Here is a 23,675-nt window from a genome sequence, read left to right on the forward strand (position 1 = left end):
AAATAAGATGTGCATGCTTGCACCATCTGCAGCTTGTAAGTCGGAAGAGCGTTAGGGATGAGGGAGAAGTGAGATGCGAGGAGGAGGATTAGGTATGAGGATACCATCATCTTCATGGCTTCAGCCCCGCTGGTGGCCGCGGCCTCAGCAATGGCCCTTCTCATAATGGCCAACACTGTTAGAACATGCAGGCGCGCCTCTCCCCCTCCGGTTAGCTCCTGCTGCCTCTGGTTGTGCGCAACCTTCTCCTGCAAGAGAGAGGGAAGTGTGTCAGTGACTGTGGTGCAATATGTTTGGGTAATGTGGCTGTCCTGGTTGAATAGCTGGCAGTGTGTGCAAGCTGTGAGATGTGGGTGTGAAGCTTGCAACTGTGCTAAGTGTCGCTTATGTTAGGTATGAGTCTTGACTGAGAGATTGTTGATAGGTGAGTGATGGGGGTGTGATGAATTGAGCAGTGGCTGAGGCTAGTGGTTCAGTTGGTAGGGGATGCATTCACTGACCTTGACCACTATTGTGAGGTCATTAAACTCCTTGCAGCACTGCACCCAGGTTCTTGGCGTTAAACTCCTGGCATTGACCTCTGCGGCTATCTGTTCCCACTGCCGTCTCATCATGTGTCTGGTGGGTGTCCTGGCCCCCCTGAGGAGACAGGACATCTCTCCTCTTTTCTAACTCCTTCACCAAGACTTCCGGTGCAGCGTCTGGAGCCTGGGAGCCTGCTCTCTCCCATGGTCAGCCATTCTTCACTCTTTCCCAGGTCAGATTCAGTTGCAGAACGACTCCCAGCACCTGCTCCAGCCACAATGCACTTCCCCTTTGAAGGGCAGGCTAGCTTTAAGTAGTGCAAGTTTGTAATGATATTGGGCCCCCTGCTGATGCATGCAGCCAATGAACAGCGCGGTTAGTGCTGGCTGCAGCTGAATTCATTATAATGAGCAGGCAGCAGGAAGTTTTTTTTTATTCGTTCCTGGGATGTGGGCGTCGCTGGCAAGGCCAGCATTTATTGCCCATCCCTAGATTCCCTCGAGAAGGTGGTGGTGAGCCGCCGCCTTGAACCGCTGCAGTCCGTGTGGTGAAGGTACTCCCACAGTGCTGTTAGGGAGGGAGTTCCAGGATTTTGACCCAGTGACGATGAAGGATCGGCCGATATACTTCTAAGTCAGGATGGTGTGTGACTTGGAGGTGGTGGTGTTCCCATGTGCCTGCTGCCCTTGTCCTTTTTAGGTGGCAGAGGTCGCGGGTTTGGGAGGTGCTGCCGAAGAAGCCTTGGCGAGTTGCTGCAGTGCATCTTGTAGATGGAACACACTGCAGCCACGGTGCGCCGGTGGTGGAGGGAGTGAATGTTTAAGGTGGTGGATGGGGTGCCAATCAAGCGGGCTGCTTTGTCCTGGATGGTGTGGAGCTTCTTGAGTGTTGTTGGAGCTGCACTCATCCAGGCAGGTGGAGAGTATTCCATCACACTCCTGACTTGTGCCTTGTAGATGGTGGAAAGGCTTTGGGAAGTCAGGAGGTGAGACACTTGCCGCAGAATTCCCAGCCTCTGGCCTGCTCTTGTAGCCACAGTATTTATGTGGCTGGTCCAGTTAAGTTTCTGGTCAATGGTGACACCAGGATGTTGATGGTGGGGGATTTGGCGATGGTAATGCCGTTGAATGTCAAGGGGCGGTGGTTAGACTCTCGCTCGTTGGAGATAGTCATTGCCTGGCACTTGTATGGCGTGAATGTTACCTGCCACTTATCAGCCCAAGTCTGAATGTTGTCCAGGTCTTGCTGCATGCGGGCATGGACTGCGTCATTATCGGAGGAGTTGTGAATGGCACTGAACACTGTGCCATCACCAGGGAACATCCCCACTCCTGATCTTATGATGGAGGGAAGGCCATTGAAGCAGCTGAAGATGGCTGGGCCTAGGACACTGCCTGCATTCCACTGAGGGGGCATGGATTAATCGAGCATCCCGATCCCTGGGCCCGTTTTTGGGGGGCTATCCAATATAACCCCCAATGTTTCCACTTGTAGGAGATTCCAAAACTAGGGGCCATAAATACAAAATAGTTAATAATAAAGCCAATAGGGAAATAAGGAGAAATGTCTTTACTCAGAGTGGTTAGAATGTGGAACTTACTACCACAGGAAGCGGTTGAGGCAGATAGCTTGGATGCTATCAACAGGAAACTAGACAAGCACATGAGAGAAAAGGAAATCGAAAGATATGCTGATAGGCTGAGATGAGGTAGATGGAATGGGAGGAGACTCGTGTAGAGTATAAACACCAGCAGAGACTGGTTGGGCCGAATGGCCTGTTTCTGTGCTGTAGATTCTATGTAATAATAGATACCCGGGAGTGAGTTACAGGCTGGAATCTAATCGAGGGGTTCGGGGGGTTATATATCGAATAACAGATACCCGGGAGTGAGTTACAGGCTGGAATCTAATCGAGGGGTTCGGGGGGTTTATATATAGAATAACGGATACCCGGGAGTGAGTTACAGGCTGGAATCTAATCGAGGGGTTCGGGGGGTTTATATATAGAATAACGGATACCCGGGAGTGAGTTACAGGCTGGAATCTAATCGAGGGGTTCGGGGGGTTTATATATAGAATAACAGATACCCGGGAGTGAGTTACAGGCTGGAATCTAATCGAGGGATTCGGGGGGTTTATATATAGACTAACGGATACCCGGGAGTGAGTTACAGGCTGGAATCTAATCGAGGGGTTCGGGGGGTTATATATCGAATAACAGATACCTGGGAGCGAGTTACAGGCTGGAATCTAATCGAGGGGTTCGGGGGGTTTATATATAGAATAACAGATACCCGGGAGTGAGTTACAGGCTGGAATCTAATCGAGGGGTTCGGGGGGTTATATATCGAATAACAGATACCTGGGAGCGAGTTACAGGCTGGAATCTAATCGAGGGGTTCGGGGGGTTTATATATAGAATAACAGATACCCAGGAGTGAGTTACAGGCTGGAATCTAATCGAGGGGTTCAGGGGGTTATATATCGAATAACAGATACCTGGGAGCGAGTTACAGGCTGGAATCTAATCGAGGGGTTCGGGGGGTTTATATATAGAATAACAGATACCCGGGAGTGAGTTACAGGCTGGAATCTAATCGAAGGGTTCGGGGGGTTTATATATAGAATAACAGATACCCGGGAGTGAGTTACAGGCTGGAATCTAATCGAAGGGTTCGGGGGGTTTATATATAGAATAACAGATACCCGGGAGTGAGTTACAGGCTGGAATCTAATCGAGGGATTCGGGGGGTTTATATATAGACTAATGGATACCCGGGAGTGAGTTACAGGCTGGAATCTAATCGAGGGGTTCGGGGGGTTATATATCGAATAACAGATACCTGGGAGTGAGTTACAGGCTGGAATCTAATCGAGGGGTTCGGGGGGTTTATATATCGAATAACGGATACCCGGGAGTGAGTCACAGGCTGGAATCTAATCGAGGGGTTCGGGGGGTTATATATCGAATAACAGATACCTGGGAGTGAGTTACAGGCTGGAGTCTAATCGAGGGGTTCAGGGGGTTTATATATAGAATAACAGATACCCGGGAGTGAGTGACAGGCTGGAATCTAATCGAGGGGTTCGGGGGGTTATATATCGAATAACGTACCCGGGAGTGAGTTACAGGCTGGAATCTAATCGAGGGGTTCGGGGGGTTATATATCGAATAACAGATACCCGGGAGTGAGTTACAGGCTGGAATCTAATCGAGGGGTTCGGGGGGTTTATATATCGAATAACGGATACCCGGGAGTGAGTTACAGGCAGGAATCTAATCAAAGGGTTCGGGGGTTATATATCGAATAACAGATACCCGGGAGTGAGTTACAGGCTGGAATCTAATCGAGGGGTTCGGGGGGTTTATATATCGAATAACAGATACCCAGGAGTGAGTTCCAGGCTGGAATCTAATCGAGGGGTTCGGGGGGTTATATATCGAATAACAGATACCCGGGTGTGAGTTACAGGCTGGAATCTAATCGAGGGGTTTGGGGGGTTATATATCGAATAACAGATACCCGGGAGTGAGTTACAGGCTGGAATCTAATCGAGGGGTTTTGTGGGGTTATATATCGAATAACAGATACCCAGGAGTGAGTTACAGGCTGGAACCTAATCGAGGGATTCGGGGGGTTTATATATAGAATAACAGATACCCAGGAGTGAGTTACAGGCTGGAATCTAATCGAGGGGTTCGGGGGGGTTATATATCGAATAACAGATACCCGGGAGTGAGTTACAGGCTGGATTCTAATCGAGGGGTTCGGGGCGTTTATATATCGAATAACAGATACCCGGGAGTGAGTTACAGGCTGGAATCTAATCGTGGGATTCGGGGGGGTTATATATCGAATAACAGATACCCGGGAGTGAGTTACAGGCTGGAATCTAATCGAGGGATTCGGGGGGTTTATATATCGAATAACAGATACCCGGGAGTTGTTTCCGTTGTGTTGAGCCAATATTTATCCCTCAATCAACATCACTAGAACAGATGATCTCATTGCTGTTGGTGAGACCTTCCTGTCTGCAAACTGGCTGCCCGTGTCCCTACATTACAACAGGGTGTGAAAAGCGCTATATAAATGTGTAGTTTTCGTTCCTTATTTCCTATTTACAATCCCTATGTAAGATCACCTCTTGGATATTTCCAATCCAGGCCCCCCTCCCCCCCCACTCATTAATATATATATCAAAAAGTGCAGTGGTCCCAACATCGACCCTTGGGGAGCACCACTGTATACCTTCCTCCAGTTCACAGCCATCTTCAGCCAGAAATGCCGAATGGGTGATCCATCTCGTCCCCCTGAGGTCCCCAGCCTCACTTCACTGTCGTATCCTTGTAACGTTCTTCCACCCCCTGTTGCAGAAGTACAGCCATGTGAAGTTATCGGGCACCAAAGACCCTCGATCGTACTTTCGGACGAAGACGTGGTGGTTGGGGCTGGTGCTGATGTTACTGGGGGAGCTGGGAGTCTTCACCTCGTATGCCTACGCCCCACTGTCGCTCGTCACACCGCTGAGTGCTGTCTCCATAGTCGGTACGAAAATGTCCTCGTGTCTCAGAGATTCGCAGAGTGCAGGGCGTCTTGGGTACCGCGATGGGGGGAGAGGAAGATCCCCTGGGGGTGGGGCAGACCCCAGAGGGAGGGAGGGTCCCGTGGGGAGGGGGAGGGAGGGTAGGTCCTGCGGTGGAGGGTGCCAGGGTGGTGGGGGGGGGGGGGGGACGGAGGGTCCTGCAGTTGGGGGAGGGGGCCGAGGGAGGGAGGATCCTGCGGGTAGGGGCTGGGGGACGGGGGCGTGTACTGCGCGGAGGGAGGGTCCTGCAGGGGTGGGGGGGGGGCAGGTGTTGGGGAGGGAGGATCCCACTGGGAGGGGGGGAGCGTCCTGCGGGTAGGGGACGGGGGAGGGTCCTGCGAGGGTTGGGGGGGCGGGTGTTGGGGAGGGAGGATCCCACTGGGAGGGGGGGAGCGTCCTGCGGGTAGGGGACGGGGGAGGGTCCTGCGAGGGTTGGGGGGGCGGGTGTTGGGGAGGGAGGATCCCACTGGGAGCGGGGGAGCGTCCCGCGGGTAGGGGACGGGGGAGGGTCCTGCGAGGGTTGGGGGGGCGGGTGTTGGGGAGGGAGGATCCCACTGGGTGGGGGGAGGGAGGCGGGTCCTGAGGGGGTGGGGCTGCGTGTGTGAGTTGATGGAAACTGAGCTTTATACCTTTTTATATTTGTATTTTTTTCTCGTCAGCCAGCTCAATTATAGGAATCATATTCCTGAGGGACAAGTGGAAGCCCAAAGAATTTTTACGTAAGTTTTTATCAAGTGAGAAAATGTCTCCGTACTTCAGAACCCGAGCTCTTGGTCAGTAAATGTTGGTGAGTTTTTGATATCCATTAAGGACGTGGACAGGGCACAATTTTGAAATTTGCAAATGACACGAAACTTGGAAGTGCAGTAAACAGTGAGGAAGATAGTAACAGACTTCAGGAGGACATAGACAGGCTGGTGGAATGGGCGGACACGTGGCAGATGGAATTCAACACGGTAAAGTGTGAGGTGATACATTTTGTTTGGGAGAATGAGGAGAGACTGTACACACTAAATGGTACAATTTTAAAGGGGGTGAAGAACAGAGAGACCTGGGGGTGTTTGTGAACAAATCTCTGAAGCTGGCAGGACAGGTTAACAAAGCAGTTAATAAAGCATCTGGGATCCTGGGCTTTATAACTAGAGGCACAGAGTACAACAGTCAGGAAGTTATACTGAACCTTTATAAATCACTAGCTCGGCCCCAGCTGGAGCATTGTGTCCAATTCTGGGCACCACTTTAGGAAGGACGGGAAGGCTTTGGAGAGCGATTTACTGGAATGGTTCCAGGGATGAGGGATTACAGTTACGTGGAGAAGCTGGGGTTGTCCTCCTAAGAGGAGATTTGATCGAGGTGTTTAAAATCATGAAGGGTCTGGACAGAGTAAATAAAGAGAAACTGTTTCCAGTGGCTGAAGGGTCGATAACCAGAGGGCCCAGATTTAAGGTGATTAGCCAAAGAACCAGAGGCGACATGAGGAAAACCTTTTTACGCAGCGAGTGGTTAGGATTTGGAATGCGCTGCCTGATAGGGAATTGGATAAATATTTGGAGGAGAAAAAATTGCAGGGATCTGGGGAAAGAGGGGGAGTGGGACTAACTGGATTGCTCTTCGAAGGAGCCGGCACAGACTCGATGGGCCAAATGGCCTCCTTCTGTGCTGTACTATTCCCTGATTCTATGAGTTGGTGTTCCTTCGCCCAGTAGTGCCTGTTCTTTTTGTGTAAGCAGTAATTTAGAGGAGGTTTGCAGCCTGTGTACTGCATGTCTGAGCAGCTGACTGTGTTCTCCTGTCCTGTCCTGCAGGGCGCTACGTGCTGTCGTTCCTCGGCTGCGGTTTGACGGTGATCGGCATCTATCTGCTGGTCACGTTTGGACCAAATGCTCACGAGAAGCTCTCTGGGAGGAACCTGATCCTGCACCTTCTGGGGTGGCCGTTCCTCCTCTACCTGGTAAGGACCGGGGTGGAGGTGGGGGAGAGAGAGGGTCGGGGTGGGGGGAGAGGAGAGGGAAGGGAAGGGGTGGGGGGGAGAGGGAGGGTCAGGGGTGAGGGTGGAGGGAGAGGGAAGGGCAGGGGGTGGGGGGAGAGGAGAGGGAAGGGGTGAGGGGGAGAGGGAGGGTCAGGGGTGAGGGTGGAGAGAGAGGGAAGGGTGGGGGGAGAGGAGAGGGAAGGGGTGGGGTGGGGGTGAGAGGGAGGGTCGGGTGGGGGGAGAGGAGAGGGAAGGGCAGGAGGTGGGAGGAGAGGAGAGGGGTGGGGTGGGGGTGAGAGGGAGGGTCGGGTGGGGGGAGAGGAGAGGGAAGGAGTGGGGGGGGAGAGGGAAGAGGGTGAGGGGGAGAGGGAGGGTCGGGGGGTGAGGGGGAGGAGGGAGAGGGAAAGGGTGGGGATGAGGGGGAGAGGGAAGGGAAGGGGGTGGGGGGCAGAGGGAGAGGGAAGGGGTGAGGGGGAGAGGGAAGGTTGGGGTGGGGAGAGGGGCAGGGGGGAGAAGGAAGGGCAGGGACTGGGGGGGAGAGGGAGGGTCAGGGCGTGGGGAGAGTGAGGGAGTGGCGGAGGGGAGATGGAGCGGGGCAGAGCCCGGGGGTGTGGGGCGAGCCAGGGATTTGGGTGAGGATGGTGTGTGCGTGTGAGAGAGAGTGCCTGTCTGTATCGCTGCTATCAGTGGTCGGAGTGGACAGCGTGTTTTGGGAATGGTTCTTGTTTAAATGTTCCACTTTAATGGCACTGACCTGTTCCTTTCTTTATCCCAGCTTGTGGTGATCATCATCTTCTGCCTTCTGCTGTATTTCTATAAAAGACGGAAGATGGCCTACCTTGTCATTACTCTGCTGCTGGTGGCCCTGCTGGGTAAGTGCCAGGGTGCAGGCTCACAGGGTACTGAGTGATGTCCTGGGCTCCCCTCCAGTAGGACAGTCTTCAGTCTGCACAAGAAATTAGTTCTTTTCCTCTCGTTTCCAGAGGTTGTGCAGCTGCTCAATGCTGTCTTTCCTGCCCCCTTGCGGGGCCAGGTACCCTGACGGTTGACATCTCAACTGGACAGTAGCTTTGCCGCGTGTCTCCAGCTGAGGTCAGACACTCGCTACAAGAGACAACACACGAGCTACTGCCCCTGGAGCATCTGTTCTCCCCACTCCTGACTCTCCCAGACTAGGCACCCCCCCCCTCCCCTCGGCAGATTAAAGCTGTCACTTGGACACTCCTTGCTGTAGCTTCCTGTCACCGACCGGTGTGAGTAGAGCTTGGTGACTGTGTGTTAACGTCCGTTACTCAAGAACTTCCTGTCTCATTCAGGCACAAGGGAACTACCCTCAGGGGGATTGTTACTCAGTCCCTCAGGGTGATTGTTACTCAGACCCTCAGGGTGTGTCACAGCCTCCTCGGGGATTGTTACTCAGACCCTCGGTGTGTCACCGCCTCCTCAGGGATTGTTACTCAGACCCTCAGGGTGTGTCACAGCCTCCTCGGGGATTGTTACTCAGACCCTCAGGGTGTGTCACAGCCTCCTCAGGGGATTGTTACTCAGACCCTCAGGGTGTGTCACAGCCTCCTCGGGGATTGTTACTCAGACCCTCGGTGTGTCACCGCCTCCTCGGGGGGGATTGTTACTCAGACCCTCAGGGTGTGTCACAGCCTCCTCAGGGATTGTTACTCTGACCCTCAGGGTGTGTCACAGCCTCCTCGGGGGATTGTTACTCAGACCCTCAGGGTGTGTCACAGCCTCCTCGGGGATTGTTACTCAGACCCTCGGTGTGTCACCGCCTCCTCGGGGGGGATTGTTACTCAGACCCTCGGTGTGTCACCGCCTCCTCGGGCGGGATTGTTACTCAGCCCCTCAAGGTGTGTCACAGCCTCCTCGGGGGATTGTTACTCTGACCCTCAGGGTGTGTCACAGCCTCCTCAGGGATTGTTACTCTGACCCTCAGGGTGTGTCACAGCCTCCTCGGGGGATTGTTACTCAGACCCTCAGGGTGTGTCACAGCCTCCTCGGGGATTGTTACTCAGACCCTCAGGGTGTGTCACCGCCTCCTCGGGGGGATTGTTACTCAGACCCTCAGGGTGTGTCACAGCCTCCTCGGGGATTGTTACTCAGACCCTCAGGGTGTGTCACCGCCTCCTCGGGGGGATTGTTACTCAGACCCTCGGTGTGTCACCGCCTCCTCGGGGGGGATTGTTACTCAGACCCTCAGGGTGTGTCACAGCCTCCTCAGGGATTGTTACTCAGACCCTCAGGGTGTGTCACAGCCTCCTCGGGGGATTGTTACTCAGACCCTCAGGGTGTGTCACAGCCTCCTCGGGGATTGTTATTCAGACCCTCAGGGTGTGTCACAGCCTCCTCGGGGATTGTTACTCAGACCCTCAGGGTGTGTCACAGCCTCCTTGGGGGATTGTTACTCGGACCTTTAGTGTCTCACAGCCACATGGACCTGCGACCTCCCTACACAAATCAGCACAAGTAGCAAATCTGAAACGTCAAAGTACTTGAATTTAATGTATTTACCTTCGGGCAAGGATGCCTCGCCTCTGATTTAATTGCATAATTAACTAGCAGGGAGGAGTTGTAAGATTTATTAATTAGGTAATTGTACAAAGTCAACGACAACAATTGTATAAAGTACTAATATGCCAAAGTGCTTCACAGAGGCATAAGAAGAAAATGGACACCAAGTGAAAGGAGGAGCTATTTGGAGAGGTGATCAAAAGCTTGGTCAAAGAGGTGGGTTTTAAGGAGGGCCCTGAAGGAGGAGCGACGGTAGGGTTTGGGGACGGAATTCCACAGTGGGGCCTACACAGCTGAAGGCACGGCCGCCAATGAAAGGAGGGGCGATGCACAAGACGTCAGTCAGAAGCAGAGCGTTTGGAGAGCGTTGTTCGGATAGAGGAGGTTACAGAGATAGGGATAGGAGAGGCTATTAAAGGATTTAAACATGAGGATGAGAATTAGTGGACTGGAGCCAGCGTAGGCCAGCGAGCACAGGGTGATGTGTGAACGGGACTTGGTGCGAGTTAGGGTACGGGCAGCAGAGTTTTGGATGAGCTCAATTTTATGGGGGGGTGGACGATGAGAGGCCAGCGAGGGGAGCATTAGAATAGTTGAGTCTGGAACAAAGGCATGGGTGAGAGTTTCAGCAGCAGATGAGCTGAGGCAGGGGTGGAGGCGGGCGATGTTACTGAAGTGGAAGTAGGCGGTCTTTGTGATCGAGAGAATATGGGGTTAGAAGCTCAACTTAGGGTCAAATAGGATGCCGAGGTTGTGAAGAGCCTGGTTCAGCCTCAGACAGTGGTTGTGGGTTGGAGTCAGTGACTTTGGAATGAGATTTTTGACAGGGGCCAAAAACATTGGCTTCATTCTTCCCAATGTTTAGCTGGTGGAGATTGCGGCTCATCCGGGACTGGATGTCGGACGAGCAGTCTGACAAGACGAAGACAGTGGAGGGGTCGAGAGAGCAATGTGGGCAGGGGTGAGGCTAGGGCAAGGGGGGGAAGTAGCAGAGTTGCTGAACGGATGGTCACAATCGGTGACTATGAAGTCCATGTACTTGTTGGCGGGGCAGGGAGGGGGGCTTTAAGGAGACAGTTGGTTGTGGAGAATAAAAGCTGGGGCTTATCTTTGCTCACCAGGGTGATGCTGGAGTAGTGGGCGATTTTAGCAGAGAGGAGTGCAGTCAGCTGTGGCTCAGTTGGCAGCACACTCGCCTCTGAGTCAGAAGGTCGTGGATTCAAGTCCCACTCCAGAGACTTGAGCACATAATCTAGGCTGACACTCCAGTGCAGTGCTGAGGGAGTGCACGCCGCTGTAGGGCATACACGCTGCTGTAGCTGTTACACACCACTGTCACATTGCACAGGTGCTTGAGGCGGGGTGGGGGGTGGGGGGATACCGAGTGCTGTGGCACAGGGGTCGAGGAAGCAAACAAGTCCGTCCTTGATGGTGTTGAGCCTCTTGAATGCTGTTGTGCCTGCACCCATCCAAGTGAGTGAGTATTCATCATACACCTGACTTGAGTCCTGTCGGTGGTGGGGAAGCTTTGTGCATTGAGATAGAGTCACTCATCGCAGTTGCCCAGCCTCTGACCTGCTCATGTAGCCCTGGTGGTGTTATGGCTGTGTAGAGTCAGTGTTAATCCAGTGGGATAATTATTCTGGCTGTGTAACTGCAGATCAAGCGTTAACTCAGCAGGGTAAGGATTACTGGCTGTGTAACTGTACAGATCAAGCGTTAATTCAGCAGGGTAAGGATTACTGGCTGTGTAACTACAGATCAAGCGTTAATTCAGCAGGGTAAGGATTACTGGCTGTGTAACTGTACAGATCAAGCGTTAATTCAGCAGGGTAAGGATTACTGGCTGTGTAACTACAGATCAAGCGTTAATTCAGCAGGGTAAGGATTACTGGCTGTGTAACTGTACAGATCAAGCGTTAATTCAGCACGGTAAGGATTACTGGCTGTGTAACTACAGATCAAGCGTTAATTCAGCAGGGTAAGGATTACTGGCTGTGTAACTACAGATCAAGTGTTAATTCAGCAGGGTAAGGATTACTGGCTGTAACTGTACAGAGTTATTACTCTCACTGATATTATGTCATTTGCTCCTCCAGGATCAGTGACCGTTGTTGCAGCAAAGGGTGTGTCGGGAATGATTGTTCTGTCGATCCAGGGGAACCTACAGCTGGCCTATCCCATATTCTATGTGATGTTTGTGTGTATGGTCGCAACAGCAGTTTATCAAGCAGCGTGAGTCAACGACTCCTTGGCTTTAAATGGGGGTTTTATTTTTTTTAACCATCTGCCGATACTGATTTGTCGCTGGGGTTTGGTTCCTCTGGCGCTGGGCACTCTCCTGTACCCCGCTCGAGTGTCGATTATTCATGGGTGAGCCTTGCCAACTAATGTTAGCAAGCTATTCCGCCACGAGGACATTACAGCTGAGCTGAGTCCTGTGATTGCGATAGACAGTAACCGGGAGTGATGTGTGAGGCAGCACTAAGCGATTCTAAGCATTCTGATTTTTTTTGTAGGAGGGGGGAAGATAACCAATTGCAAAACAATTTTATGGGGTGAAGGGTCGATTTTCTCTCCTCCCCCTGCTCCCCCTTCCCAGGGGTTTGACTTCTGGCTGAGATTTGCTAACTTGCCGCAGATTGGGGATCTGGTGGGACTTGAATAAACAGGTGGAGCAGTAAAGGTCCATGTTGTAGCTTTCTGCTTGTAAAGTCCCAGTGGATTAGGTCAGCGGGTCAGGTTGAAGGACCTCTTTTCAAATGGATTAGTAATCGAGGATCTCCACCCCATCTAAATTATAATACTGTAGACTCCTTGTACATTTACATTTCTGAGTGTAAAGTTCATCAGTGGCCTGTTAAAGGGACTTGCATGACATTTTGCCGGGGCTGTCAGATATAGTGAACATTGTGATTGGTGATGTGGAAACTTTTATCTTCCCTTCAGTTGAAAGGTAACCCTACAGGTTCAGCAACATGCCCGGTGAATTCTTCACCGCACGATACCTCCCTGCTCTTCCTGGAGTGGGATTAGGCTCGGTGGCTCCTGTTGAGAACACTGGCACTGCCCACCTACTCACTTCCCAGCTGCTGAGTGTTTCAGGGTCCCCCCCCCCCCCCACCCTCTGCTGTTTACAGGCCTGTCTGCGCTGGAATATCGCTGAGACGCTGCCTTGTGCGCGGCATTTCTGCCATTGGGACACCGCCAGTAACTGGGACCGCGGCTATAGTCCGGGTCCAGTCACAGGCCCTGCTGCTGTACTCTGTGAACGAAGCTTGATCGTCAGTCCAGGCCCCTGGACAAGGCCGATGTGGCGGCTCCTTCCTACCCTCCCCCAGCCCCAGCCCTGTGAATCCATTCTCAGTGTCTCAGGGGCCTCTCGCCTCCTCTCTTGGGACTCTCGGTCAGTCCGAGGCCTCGCTAATCTGGTTACGTGTCCATTTCCAGAGCTGCCTCGGCTCCAGTGCCCGCCCAGTGTCTCGCTGTGCGAGTGCACCAGGCCCCCGGACCTGACCTCAAACTCCCCGGTGCAACGCCACTCGAGTGGACGAAGGAAATCAAAATAACGGCCAACAGAGCGCCCCCGAACCATGGCATCGCAGCAACGGGTCCAGTTCGCATTATTCCGCAAATCCCCTGGAACGGACCCCAGTTTGAGAACCACTGGATTCGGTGCATCACTGTAACTTCACTCCTTCAGCGCTGCGCCGCACCACACCTGTTGCTATTGTAACAGCCAGGGCCCACTGTAGTGTGCTGACAGCCAGGCCTATCCAGGCAGAAAGAGAGAGTTCAGTGAATCACAAACATACTGCTTGAAGCTGCAGAGTTAAAAATGATAGAACCATAGAATTTTACAGCACGGGAGAAGGCCATTCGGCCCATTGTGCCTGTGTGGGCCCTCCCCTTGGTCCTGTTCTCTTTCCCCATACGCTTTTAAACTTTTCTTTTTCAAATATTTATCCACTTCCCTCAAAGGCTAATCTGGATTCTGCTCCCACGTGTTTCTGGTCAGATATTCCAGATCCTAATCACCCTCTGTGTAATAATGATTTGAACCTTTGTTCATTTCAGTGCTGACCTTCAATTTATTTCCTCTGTTTAGCAGCTCATTGACCAATGGAAATAGCTGTCCCCGATTTACTTTATCAAACCCACAACATTTTGAACTGATACCTTCTCTGTTCCAATGAATCGAACCCCATTTCTCATTCCTAGGATTATCATAGTCCATCTCTTACGCACTCTCTCTTACCCTAAAGTGGGGCACCCAAACTAGTCACACTGTTCTAAGTATTGATTGTACAAGTTTAGTGTTGCCTCTTTGACTTTCTGCTCTGTGCCCCTAGTTATTAAACCCAAGATTTCAGTTCTTGTTTTAACCTACTTTTTTCCATGATTTTACATAAAACTTTCACTGATAACATTATAGAAGTGAGCTGGGTGGGTCAGACACTGTCCTTTCACACTCTGGGACAGTGGGTCAGACACCGTCCTTTCACACTCTGGGACAGTGGGTCACACACTGTCCTTTCACACTCTGGGACAGTGGGTCACACACTGTCCATTCACACTCTGGGACAGTGGGTCAGACACTGTCCTTTCACACTCTGGGACAGTGGGTCAGACACCGTCCTTTCACACTCTGGGACAGTGGGTCACACACTGTCCATTCACACTCTGGGACAGTGGGTCAGACACTGTCCATTCACACTCTGGGACAGTGGGTCACACACTGTCCTTTCACACTCTGGGACAGTGGGTCACACACTGTCCTTTCACACTCTGGGACAGTGGGTCACACACTGTCCATTCACACTCTGGGACAGTGGGTCACACACTGTCCATTCACACTCTGGGACAGTGGGTCACACTCTGTCCTTTCACACTCTGGGACAGTCAGTCAGCCACTGTCCTTTCACACTCTGGGACTGGGTCACACACGTCCTTTCGCACTCTGGGACAGTGGGTCACACACTGTCCTTTCACACTCTGGGACAGTGGGTCACACACTGTCCTTTCACACTCTGGGACAGTCGGTCAGACACTGTCCTTTCACACTCTGGGACAGTGGGTCACACACTGTCCTTTCACACTCTGGGACAGACACTGTCCTTTCACACTCTGGGACAGTGGGTCAGACTCTGTCTTTTCACACTCTGGGACAGTGGGTCACACACTGTCCTTTCACACTCTGGGACAGTGGGTCAGACACTGTCCTTTCACATTCTGGGACAGTGGGTCAGACACTGTCCTTTCGCACTCTGGGACAGTGGGTCACACACTGTCCTTTCGCACTCTGGGACAGTGGGTCACACACTGTCCTTTCGCACTCTGGGACAGTGGGTCACACACTGTCCTTTCGCACTCTGGGACAGTGGGTCACACTGTCCTTTCACACTCTGGGACAGTGGGTCACACACTGTCCTTTCACACTCTGGGACAGACACTGTCCTTTCACACTCTGGGACAGTGGGTCAGACACTGTCCTTTCGCACACTCTGGGACAGTGGGTCAGTCACTGTCCTTTCGCACACTCTGGGACAGTGGGTCAGTCACTGTCCTTTCACACTCTGGGACAGTGGGTCACACACTGTCCTTTCACACTCTGGGACAGTGGGTCACACACTGTCCTTTCACACTCTGGGACAGTGGGTCACACACTGTCCTTTCACACTCTGGGACGGTGGGTCACACACTGTCCTTTCACACTCTGGGACAGTGGGTCACACACTGTCCTTTCACACTCTGGGACAGTGGGTCACACACTGTCCTTTCACACTCTGGGACAGTGGGTCACACTGTCCTTTCACACTCTGGGACAGTGGGTCACACACTGTCCTTTCACACTCTGGGACGGTGGGTCACACACTGTCCTTTCACACTCTGGGACAGTGGGTCACACACTGTCCTTTCACACTCTGGGACAGTGGGTCACACACTGTCCTTTCACACTCTGGGACAGTGGGTCACACACTGTCCTTTCACACTCTGGGACTGGGTTTGGCAGTGAGTCAGCTGTATGTGGTGGGAACACTGACGATTAAATGCCAGGGCGCCATGTTCTTGGTGAGGGGCGTGGGAGTTGCGGATCCTGAGACTGAAGCTATTTTTTGTTTTATTGAAGGTTTCTGCGAGAGGTCTCTGAGTTGTACGATGCGTCCCAGATTGCCAGCCTGAGCTACATTCTCTCCACAACCATCGCCATCATCGCTGGTGAGTATTTGTGCAGTCCAGTAATAGAGTAACAGCCCCCTTAGGTTAGTGAGGTGTCTACACGTGGGGTAACAGCTCCCTGGGGTTAGTGAGGAGTCTGCGAGTGGGGTAACGGCCCCCCGGGGTTAATGAGGAGTCTGCGAGTGGGGTAACGGACCCCCGGGGTTAGTGAGGAGTCTGCGAGTGGGGTAACGGCCCCCCGGGGTTAATGAGGAGTCTGCGAGTGGGGTAACGGACCCCCGGGGTTAGTGAGGAGTCTGCGAGTGGGGTAACAGCCCCCCGGGGTTAGTGAGGAGTCTGCGAGTGGGGTAACGGACCCCTGGGGTTTGAAGTGGGTGGTGCTGAATGGGTAGGGGGAGTGGGTGGGTGGGGTTGAGGTAGGGGGGCGTGGGTTGGGGATGGAGGGCGGAATGGGTAGGGTGGGTGGGTTGTGGGCAGGTGGGCGTGAGTTGGGGGTGGATGGTGGGGTGGGTTGGGTGTGGGTGGGTGGGTTGTGGGCAGGTGGCGGGGGTTGGGGGGTGGATGGTGGGGTGGGTTGTGGGCAGGTGGCGGGGGTTGGGTGTGGGTGGGTGGGTTGTGGGCAGGTGGGTGTGAGTTGGGGGTGGTTGGTGGGGTGGGTTGGGTGTGGGTGGGTGGGTTGTGGGCAGGTGGTGGGGGTGGATTGGAGGGATGGGATTGCGGTCTGACCCGTTCTGATTGATGTTTTTTACTCTCTAGGGGCCACGTTTTATTTAGAGTTTAGGGGTGCCGATGCTCTTCACATCTGCATGTTCATCTTCGGGTAGGTTGATGCTGAAACACACGTCCTGGGCACCAGCGGGATTAACTTGTGACTCTGGCAATGAGCACCAGGAACACTTGCCGAGTCCCAGTTCTCTTTTTCTGACCAAGTGATAACAGATTTCTGTGAGTTACTCTCGACCTTTGACCTTGACCCCTCCTTGCTACATCTTGTGCCGACTAAAGTCATCAGTAACAGTGGTGTGTGTCACTGCGGGACCCGAGCCTCCCCGCACAGTCATCAGTAACAGTGGTGTGTGTCACTGTGGGACCCGAGCCTCCCCGCACAGTCATCAGTAACAGTGGTGTGTGTCACTGCGGGACCCGAGCCTCCCCGCACAGTCATCAGTAACAGTGGTGTGTGTCACTGCGGGACCCGAGCCTCCCCGCACAGTCATCAGTAACAGCGGTGTGTGTCACTGCGAGACCCGAGCCTCCCCGCACAGTCATCAGTAACAGTGGTGTGTGTCACTGCGGGACCCGAGCCTGCTCACACAGTCATCAGTAACAGTGGTGTGTGTCACTGCGGGACCCGAGCCTCCCCGCACAGTCATCAGTAACAGTGGTGTGTGTCACTGCGGGACCCGAGCCTCCCCGCACAGTCATCAGTAACAGTGGTGTGTGTCACTGCGGGACCCGAGCCTCCCCGCACAGTCATCAGTAACAGTGGTGTGTGTCACTGCGGGACCCGAGCGTCCCCGCACAGTCATCAGTAACAGTGGTGTGTGTCACTGTGGGACCCGAGCCTCCCCGCACAGTCATCAGTAACAGTGGTGTGTGTCACTGTGGGACCCGAGCCTCCCCGCACAGTCATCAGTAACAGTGGTGTGTGTCACTGTGGGACCCGAGCCTCCCCGCACAGTCATCAGTAACAGTGGTGTGTGTCACTGTGGGACCCGAGCCTCCCCGCACAGTCATCAGTAACAGTGGTGTGTGTCACTGCGGGACCCGAGCCTGCTCACACAGTCATCAGTAACAGTGGTGTGTGTCACTGTGGGACCCGAGCCTCCCCGCACAGTCATCAGTAACAGTGGTGTGTGTCACTGCGGGACCCGAGCCTGCTCACACAGTCATCAGTAACAGTGGTGTGTGTCACTGCGGGACCCGAGCCTCCCCGCACAGTCATCAGTAACAGTGGTGTGTGTCACTGCGGGACCCGAGCCTCCCCGCACAGTCATCAGTAACAGTGGTGTGTGTCACTGCGGGACCCGAGCCTGCTCACACAGTCTGAGATGGGTTTGGAGTGCAGTTGTGTAAATAAGGTTGGTGCGCTGTGGGCACAAGTGGCCACATGGGACTATGATAGAATGGCAATAACACAGACCTGGCTCAAAGAAGGGGAGGATTGGAAACGTAATATTCCTGGCTACCAGGTATTCAGGAAAGATACGGAAGGAAAAAATGGAGGAGGGAGGTGGTAGTATTGATCAAAGAAACTATTACAGCGCTGGAGAGGGATTATGTAGTTGAGTCAAAGACAGAATCTAAAACAAAAGCAAAATACTGCAGATGCTGGAAATCTGAAATAAAAACAGAAAATGCTGGAAATACTCAGCAGGTCAGGCAGCATCTGTGGAGAGAGAAACAGAGTTAACGTTTCAGGTCGATGACCCTTCGTCAGAACTGGAAAATGTTAAGAGATGTAACAGATTTTTAAGCAGGGGCAGGGCAAGGGGGGAAGGGAGGAAAAAACAAAAGGGACGGTCTGTGATAGGGTGGAAGGCAGGAGAGATTAAGAGATGGTGCAAGGCAAAAGGAGATGGAAATGGGACAAGTGACGAAACAAAAGATGAGTCTAGATGAGGTGTAAATGGGAATGGCAGAGTGATCGACAACTGCCATGTGGAAAAAAAGTAGGGGCCGAGGTTATGGTCTGAAATTGTTGAATTCTATGTTGAGTCCAGAAGGCTGTAAAGTGCCTAATCGAAAGATGAGGTGCTGTTCCTCGAGCTTACGTTGAGCTTCCATGGAACAGTGTAAGAGGCCGAGGACGGTGAGGTCTGAGTGGGAATGGGGCGGTGAATTAAAATGAGAGGCGACCGGAAGCTCAGGGTCACCCTTACGGACTGAACGGAGGTGTCCTGCAAAGCAGTCACCCAATCTGCGTTTGGTCTCCCCAATGTAGAGGAGACCACATCGTGAGCAGCGAATACAGTATACTAGATTGCAAGAAGTACAAGTAAATCGCTGTTTCACTTGAAAGGAATGTTTGGGGCCCTGGACAGTGGGAAGGGGGGAGGTATAAGGGCAGGTGTTGCATCTCCTGCGCTTGCACGGGAAAGTGCCGTAGGAAGGAGAAGGGGTGCTGGGGGTGATTGAGGAGTGGACCAGGGTGTCGCGGAAGGAGCGGTCCCTTCAGAATGCTGAGAGGGGAGGGGAAGATGTGTTTGGGAGTGGGATCACACTGGAGGTGGCGGAAATGGCAGAGGATGCTACGTTCAAAGTGGAGGCTGGTGGGGTGAAAGGTGAGGACAAGGGAAACCCTATCGTGGTTCTGGGAGGGAGGGGAAGAAGGGGTGAGAGTCGAAGTGCGAGAAATAGAACGGACACAGTCGAGGGCCATGTCAACCACGGTAGAGGGGAATCCTCGGTTGAGGAAAAAGGCCAACGGTCAAAGACAGAATCTATTTGGTTAGAATGAAGGAACAATAGATGAGCTGTTATGCTGCTGGGTGTATACTATAGGCCATCAAATAGTCGGAAGGAGATAGAGGAGCAAATTTTCAAGCAAATTACAGAAAGATTACAGAGTAGTGATAATGGGGGACTTTAATTATCCTAATATAAACTGGGATAATGATCTGTATTTCCAGCCCAACGAGGAAGGACGCAGTGCTGGATCGAGTTCTGGGGAATGTCATGGGGCAAGGGGAGCATATTTCAATGGGGGAGCATTTGGGGAACAGTGATCATAATAGCATCAGGTTTACAATTGCTATGGAAAAGGACAAGGTACAATCAAGTGTAAAAATACTTAACTGGAAGAGGGCTAACTTCAGTGAGTTGGAAAGGGGTCTTTCCAGGTGGATTGGAATCAACAGTAACTGAACAATGGGAGGCCTTTAACGAGGAGATGGTTTGCGTACAGAGTAGACACATTCCCATGAGGGGTAAAGGAAGGGCATCCAAAGCTAGAGCTCCCTGGATGACTAACGATATAAAGGTTAAACTGAGACAGAAAAAGGAGGCTTATGACAAATGTAAGGTACATAATACAGTAGAGAACCAAGCTGAATATAGAAAGTACAGAGGATATCTAAAAAGAGGAACGAGAGGCAAAGAGTGAGTCTGAGAATAGATTAGTGGCTAACATAAAAGAGAACCCAAAAGTCTTTTATAAACACATAAATAGTAAAATGGTAGTCAAAGGAAGGGTGGGGTCGATGAGGGAGCAAAAAGCAGATCCTCCTGTGGAGGCAGAGGGCATGGCTGAGGTACTAAATGAGTACTTTGGCAGCATCCTCTCTAGTGAAGACAGATGCAATGTAGCAGTAAAGAGGGAGGTGGTAGCGATACTGGATAGGACAAAAATAGATAAAGAGCTTGTACTTTAAAGGTTGGCAGTCCTCAGTGTAGAAGTCTCCCAGTCCGGATGGGATGCATCCTAGGTTACTGAGGGAAGTAAGGGTGGAAATTGCTGATGCTCTGCCCGCAATCTTAAATATGGGGGTAGTGCCGGAGGACTGGAGGATTGCAAATGTTACACCCCTGTTTAAAAAAAGGTAGAGGGATAAACCCGACAACGACAGGCCAGTCAGCCTAACATCAGTGGTGGGGAAACTTTGAGACAATAATCCAGGACAAAATTAATTGGCACTTGGCAAAGTATGGGCTAGTAAATGAAAGTCAGCACGGATTTGTTTAAAGGCAAATCGTGTTTGACTAATTTGATTGAGTTCTTTGATGGAGAGGGTGGATGAGGGTCGTGCAGTTGATGTGTATATGGACTTTTCAAAGGCATTTGACAAAGTACCACAATAGATCTGTTAGCAAAATTGAAGCCCATGGGATTAAAGGGACAGTGGCAGCACGGATATGAAATTGGCTAAGGGACAGAACGCAGAGAGTCGTGGTGAATGGTCGTTTTTCAGACTGGAGGGAAGAATACAGTGGAGCCCCCCAGGGCTCGGTATTAGAACCATTGCTTTTTTTGATTTATATTAATGACCTGGACTTGGGTATACAGGGCATAATTTCAAAGTTTGTAGATGACACGAAACTTGGAAATGTAGTAAACAATGAGGCAGATAGAAGCAGACTTCAGGAGGACATAGACTGGTGAAATGGCAGACACGTGGCAGATTAAAATTTAACAGAGCAGTGTGAAGTGATACATTTTTGTAGGAAGAATGAGGAGAGGCTATGTAAACTAAATGGTACACTTTTAAGGGTGCAGGAATAGAGAGACCTGGGATGTATGGGCTAATAAATCTTTGAAGGTGGCAGGACAAGTTGAGAGGCTGTTAAAAAAAAGCATATAGGCTCCCTCCCTCCCTCCTCCCCACCCTATTCTGGCCGCTGTATATATTTATATTACGGCTAACATCCTCCAAGGGGACAATATTGAGCTACCATTGCAAAGAAGGGGCACTCACCTGGCGTTTCATTGAAGAAAGATAGATGGAGGATGTTCAGAAATTCTGGTGATAGTAACTTTTCCACGAGAGTTTGTTTCGCTTGACTGGCCTGTTTGCTCGACTTTGCCCAGCCCTCGTCCTGTGATTCTACTATCTGCACACAGATGGCGCTGTACTACCTTTTCCCCACAAATCGCTCATTGGGACAGCAGGAGGCCATTCAGCCCCTCAAACCTGTTCCGTCGTTCAATTAGAGCATGGCTAATCTGTACCTCAACAAAAATCTACCGATCTTCATCTTGAAAATTTCAGTTGACCCCCCCCAGCATCCACAGCCTTTTGGGGAGAGAGTTCCAGATTTCCAGCCCCCCCAGTGTGAAGCAACGCTTCCTGCCATCACCCCAGAGTGGCCTGGCTCTAATTTTAAGATCATGCCTCCCTTGTTCTGATGATTTCTGTCCATCTACCCTATCAAATCCCTTAATCAATTTAAAGACTTTGATTAGATCACTCCTCAACCTTCTAAACTCCAGGGAACACAAGCCAGGTTTATGCAACCAGTCATCGTAATGTAACCCTTTAATCCCTGGGGTCATTCTGCGGAATCTGTGCTGCACTCCCTTCAAGGTCAGACAATCCTTCCTGAGGTGCGGGGCCCAGACCTGAGCGCAGTGTCCAGATGGGGCTTGACCACGGCTCCGTACAGCTGGAGCATAACTTCCTCCCCTTTCTGTTCCAGCACTCTACTGCGGCTATGTTCACGCCCGTATGTCCCTGGAGAAGGAGTATGCAGTGTCCGCCGGTACGCTTGAGGCCTTCTGTGACCTGTGGGCACTGGAGGGACTGGAGGGCTTCATCAACACCCGCTGGTTTAATTTGCAGTTAAAAAGGGGCACCTGCAAACTCCTAAAATCAATGACATCCTCACGCTCCCTGAGCATAAAAGAGATGAAGGCCAACCTTCTATTAGCCGTTTTGATTGTTTTCTGTACCTGTCCACGAGCATTTAGTGATTTGTGTACTTGGCTCCCTAAATCTCTCTCTTCAGCTAGATTAGTCAGACATGACCTCCCCTTCACTAACCCACGCTGACTCTTTGATCAGCTGATACTGTCCACGTGCTCGGTCACCCTGCCCTGTTAATGGATTCCCGAAACTTCCCCACAACCGCTGTTAAACTGACAGGTCCGCAGTTTCCTGGTTTCTCCCTCCTTTCTTAAATAATGGAGTGACATTTGCAATTTTCCAACAATATGCTTCTTCTGTACTGTACACGGGGGCAGTGTTATCAGGAGTACAGGGGTGATATACTTATTCTGTACACAGGAGCAGTGTTATCAGGATTAAAGCTCAGTTTTCAATTACAATTAATTCTTCACATTGTGTGCTCTCTTTGTCTATTGCAGCCACATTGGCCAAAATGTTTCTCTCACGGTACCTAATCTCCAGTCATCTGTAAAGGAATGCCCCATTCCCAACCCCCTGCTTCCCTGTCTCTGCTCTCCCCGTCTCGTTCTCTGATTCCAGCTCCCTTCTCTCTGCTCAGCCTTGCCTTTGTCTGGCTCCATTCCCCTGTCTTTCTGCACACACTTAGCTTTCTTTCTGTTCCCAGGGGGAGCTGATTACTACCCTGGGCTCTGCTAGTAGTTTTTGAATAAGTTGATGACAAAAGAAACTTGTGTGAATCATTCTGGCTCTCGTTAATTATTCTTCCTATTCTCAGCTCCTGCATTGCTTTCCTGGGCGTAGCCTTGATTACACAGAGTAAGAAGAAGAAGGTGTTTGAACCGTACGTCCCGATGGATGTGTTTCCAGGTCAGTGACGGGGCTGCGAGAGAGAGAGAGAGGGGGTCTGTGCGAGAGAGAGAGAGGGGGTCTGTGTGAGAGAGAGAGAGAGAGAGAGAGAGAGAGAGAGCGGGTCTGTGAGAGAGAGAGAGAGAGAGAGAGCGGGTCTGAGAGAGAGAGAGAGCGGGTCTGTGAGCGAGAGAGAGAGAGAGAGCGGGTCTGTGAGAGAGAGAGAGAGAGAGAGAGGGGGGGTCTGTGAGAGAGAGAGAGAGAGAGAGAGGGGGGGCCGTGAGAGAGAGAGGGGGGGGGTCTGTGAGAGGGAGAGAGAGAGAGGGGGTCTGTGAGAGAGAGAGAGAGAGAGAGAGCGGGTCTGTGAGAGAGAGAGAGAGAGAGAAACCCAAGTCAACATCAGGTCACAGAAAAACTCCACACATTAGAAGCAACAATTAAAGACAACCAAAACCCTCTAGACTCCCCAATCACATGGAAAGAACTGGCCACAAAAACAAAATCTCTCCACCTAAAGAAAGCCTGTGGCCCAGACAACATCAAAAATGAAATGCTCAAGTTCAGCAATATGGAGATGCAGGGTGCGGTACTCAAATTATTCAACATCATATTACGTTCAGGCTGTTTTCCCGATATCTGGTGCCAAGGACTAATCTCCCCCATATATAAAAGTGGAAACAAATCAGACCCAAATAACTACCGCG

The 23,675-nt window shown here is 51.7% G+C and overlaps 1 protein-coding gene across 1 annotated transcript in view; it reads left to right on the forward strand.

Annotated features, from left to right (window-relative positions):
• Positions 1–23,675, forward strand: part of nipal3 (NIPA like domain containing 3) — a 52,694-nt gene that overhangs the window by 16,426 nt on the left and 12,593 nt on the right. Inside the window, exons 3-10 of the mRNA XM_085962326.1 lie at positions 4,901–5,072; positions 5,769–5,828; positions 6,915–7,060; positions 7,854–7,950; positions 11,701–11,836; positions 15,732–15,820; positions 16,538–16,601; positions 22,901–22,992. Of these exons, the coding sequence (XP_085818452.1) occupies positions 4,901–5,072; positions 5,769–5,828; positions 6,915–7,060; positions 7,854–7,950; positions 11,701–11,836; positions 15,732–15,820; positions 16,538–16,601; positions 22,901–22,992 (856 nt within the window). The remainder of the gene's footprint in view (positions 1–4,900; positions 5,073–5,768; positions 5,829–6,914; positions 7,061–7,853; positions 7,951–11,700; positions 11,837–15,731; positions 15,821–16,537; positions 16,602–22,900; positions 22,993–23,675) is intronic.

Source organism: Somniosus microcephalus, chromosome 20, assembly GCF_052327205.1.
Source record: "Somniosus microcephalus isolate GS21.2 chromosome 20, FLI_Smic_1.0, whole genome shotgun sequence".
NCBI lineage: Eukaryota > Metazoa > Chordata > Chondrichthyes > Squaliformes > Somniosidae > Somniosus > Somniosus microcephalus.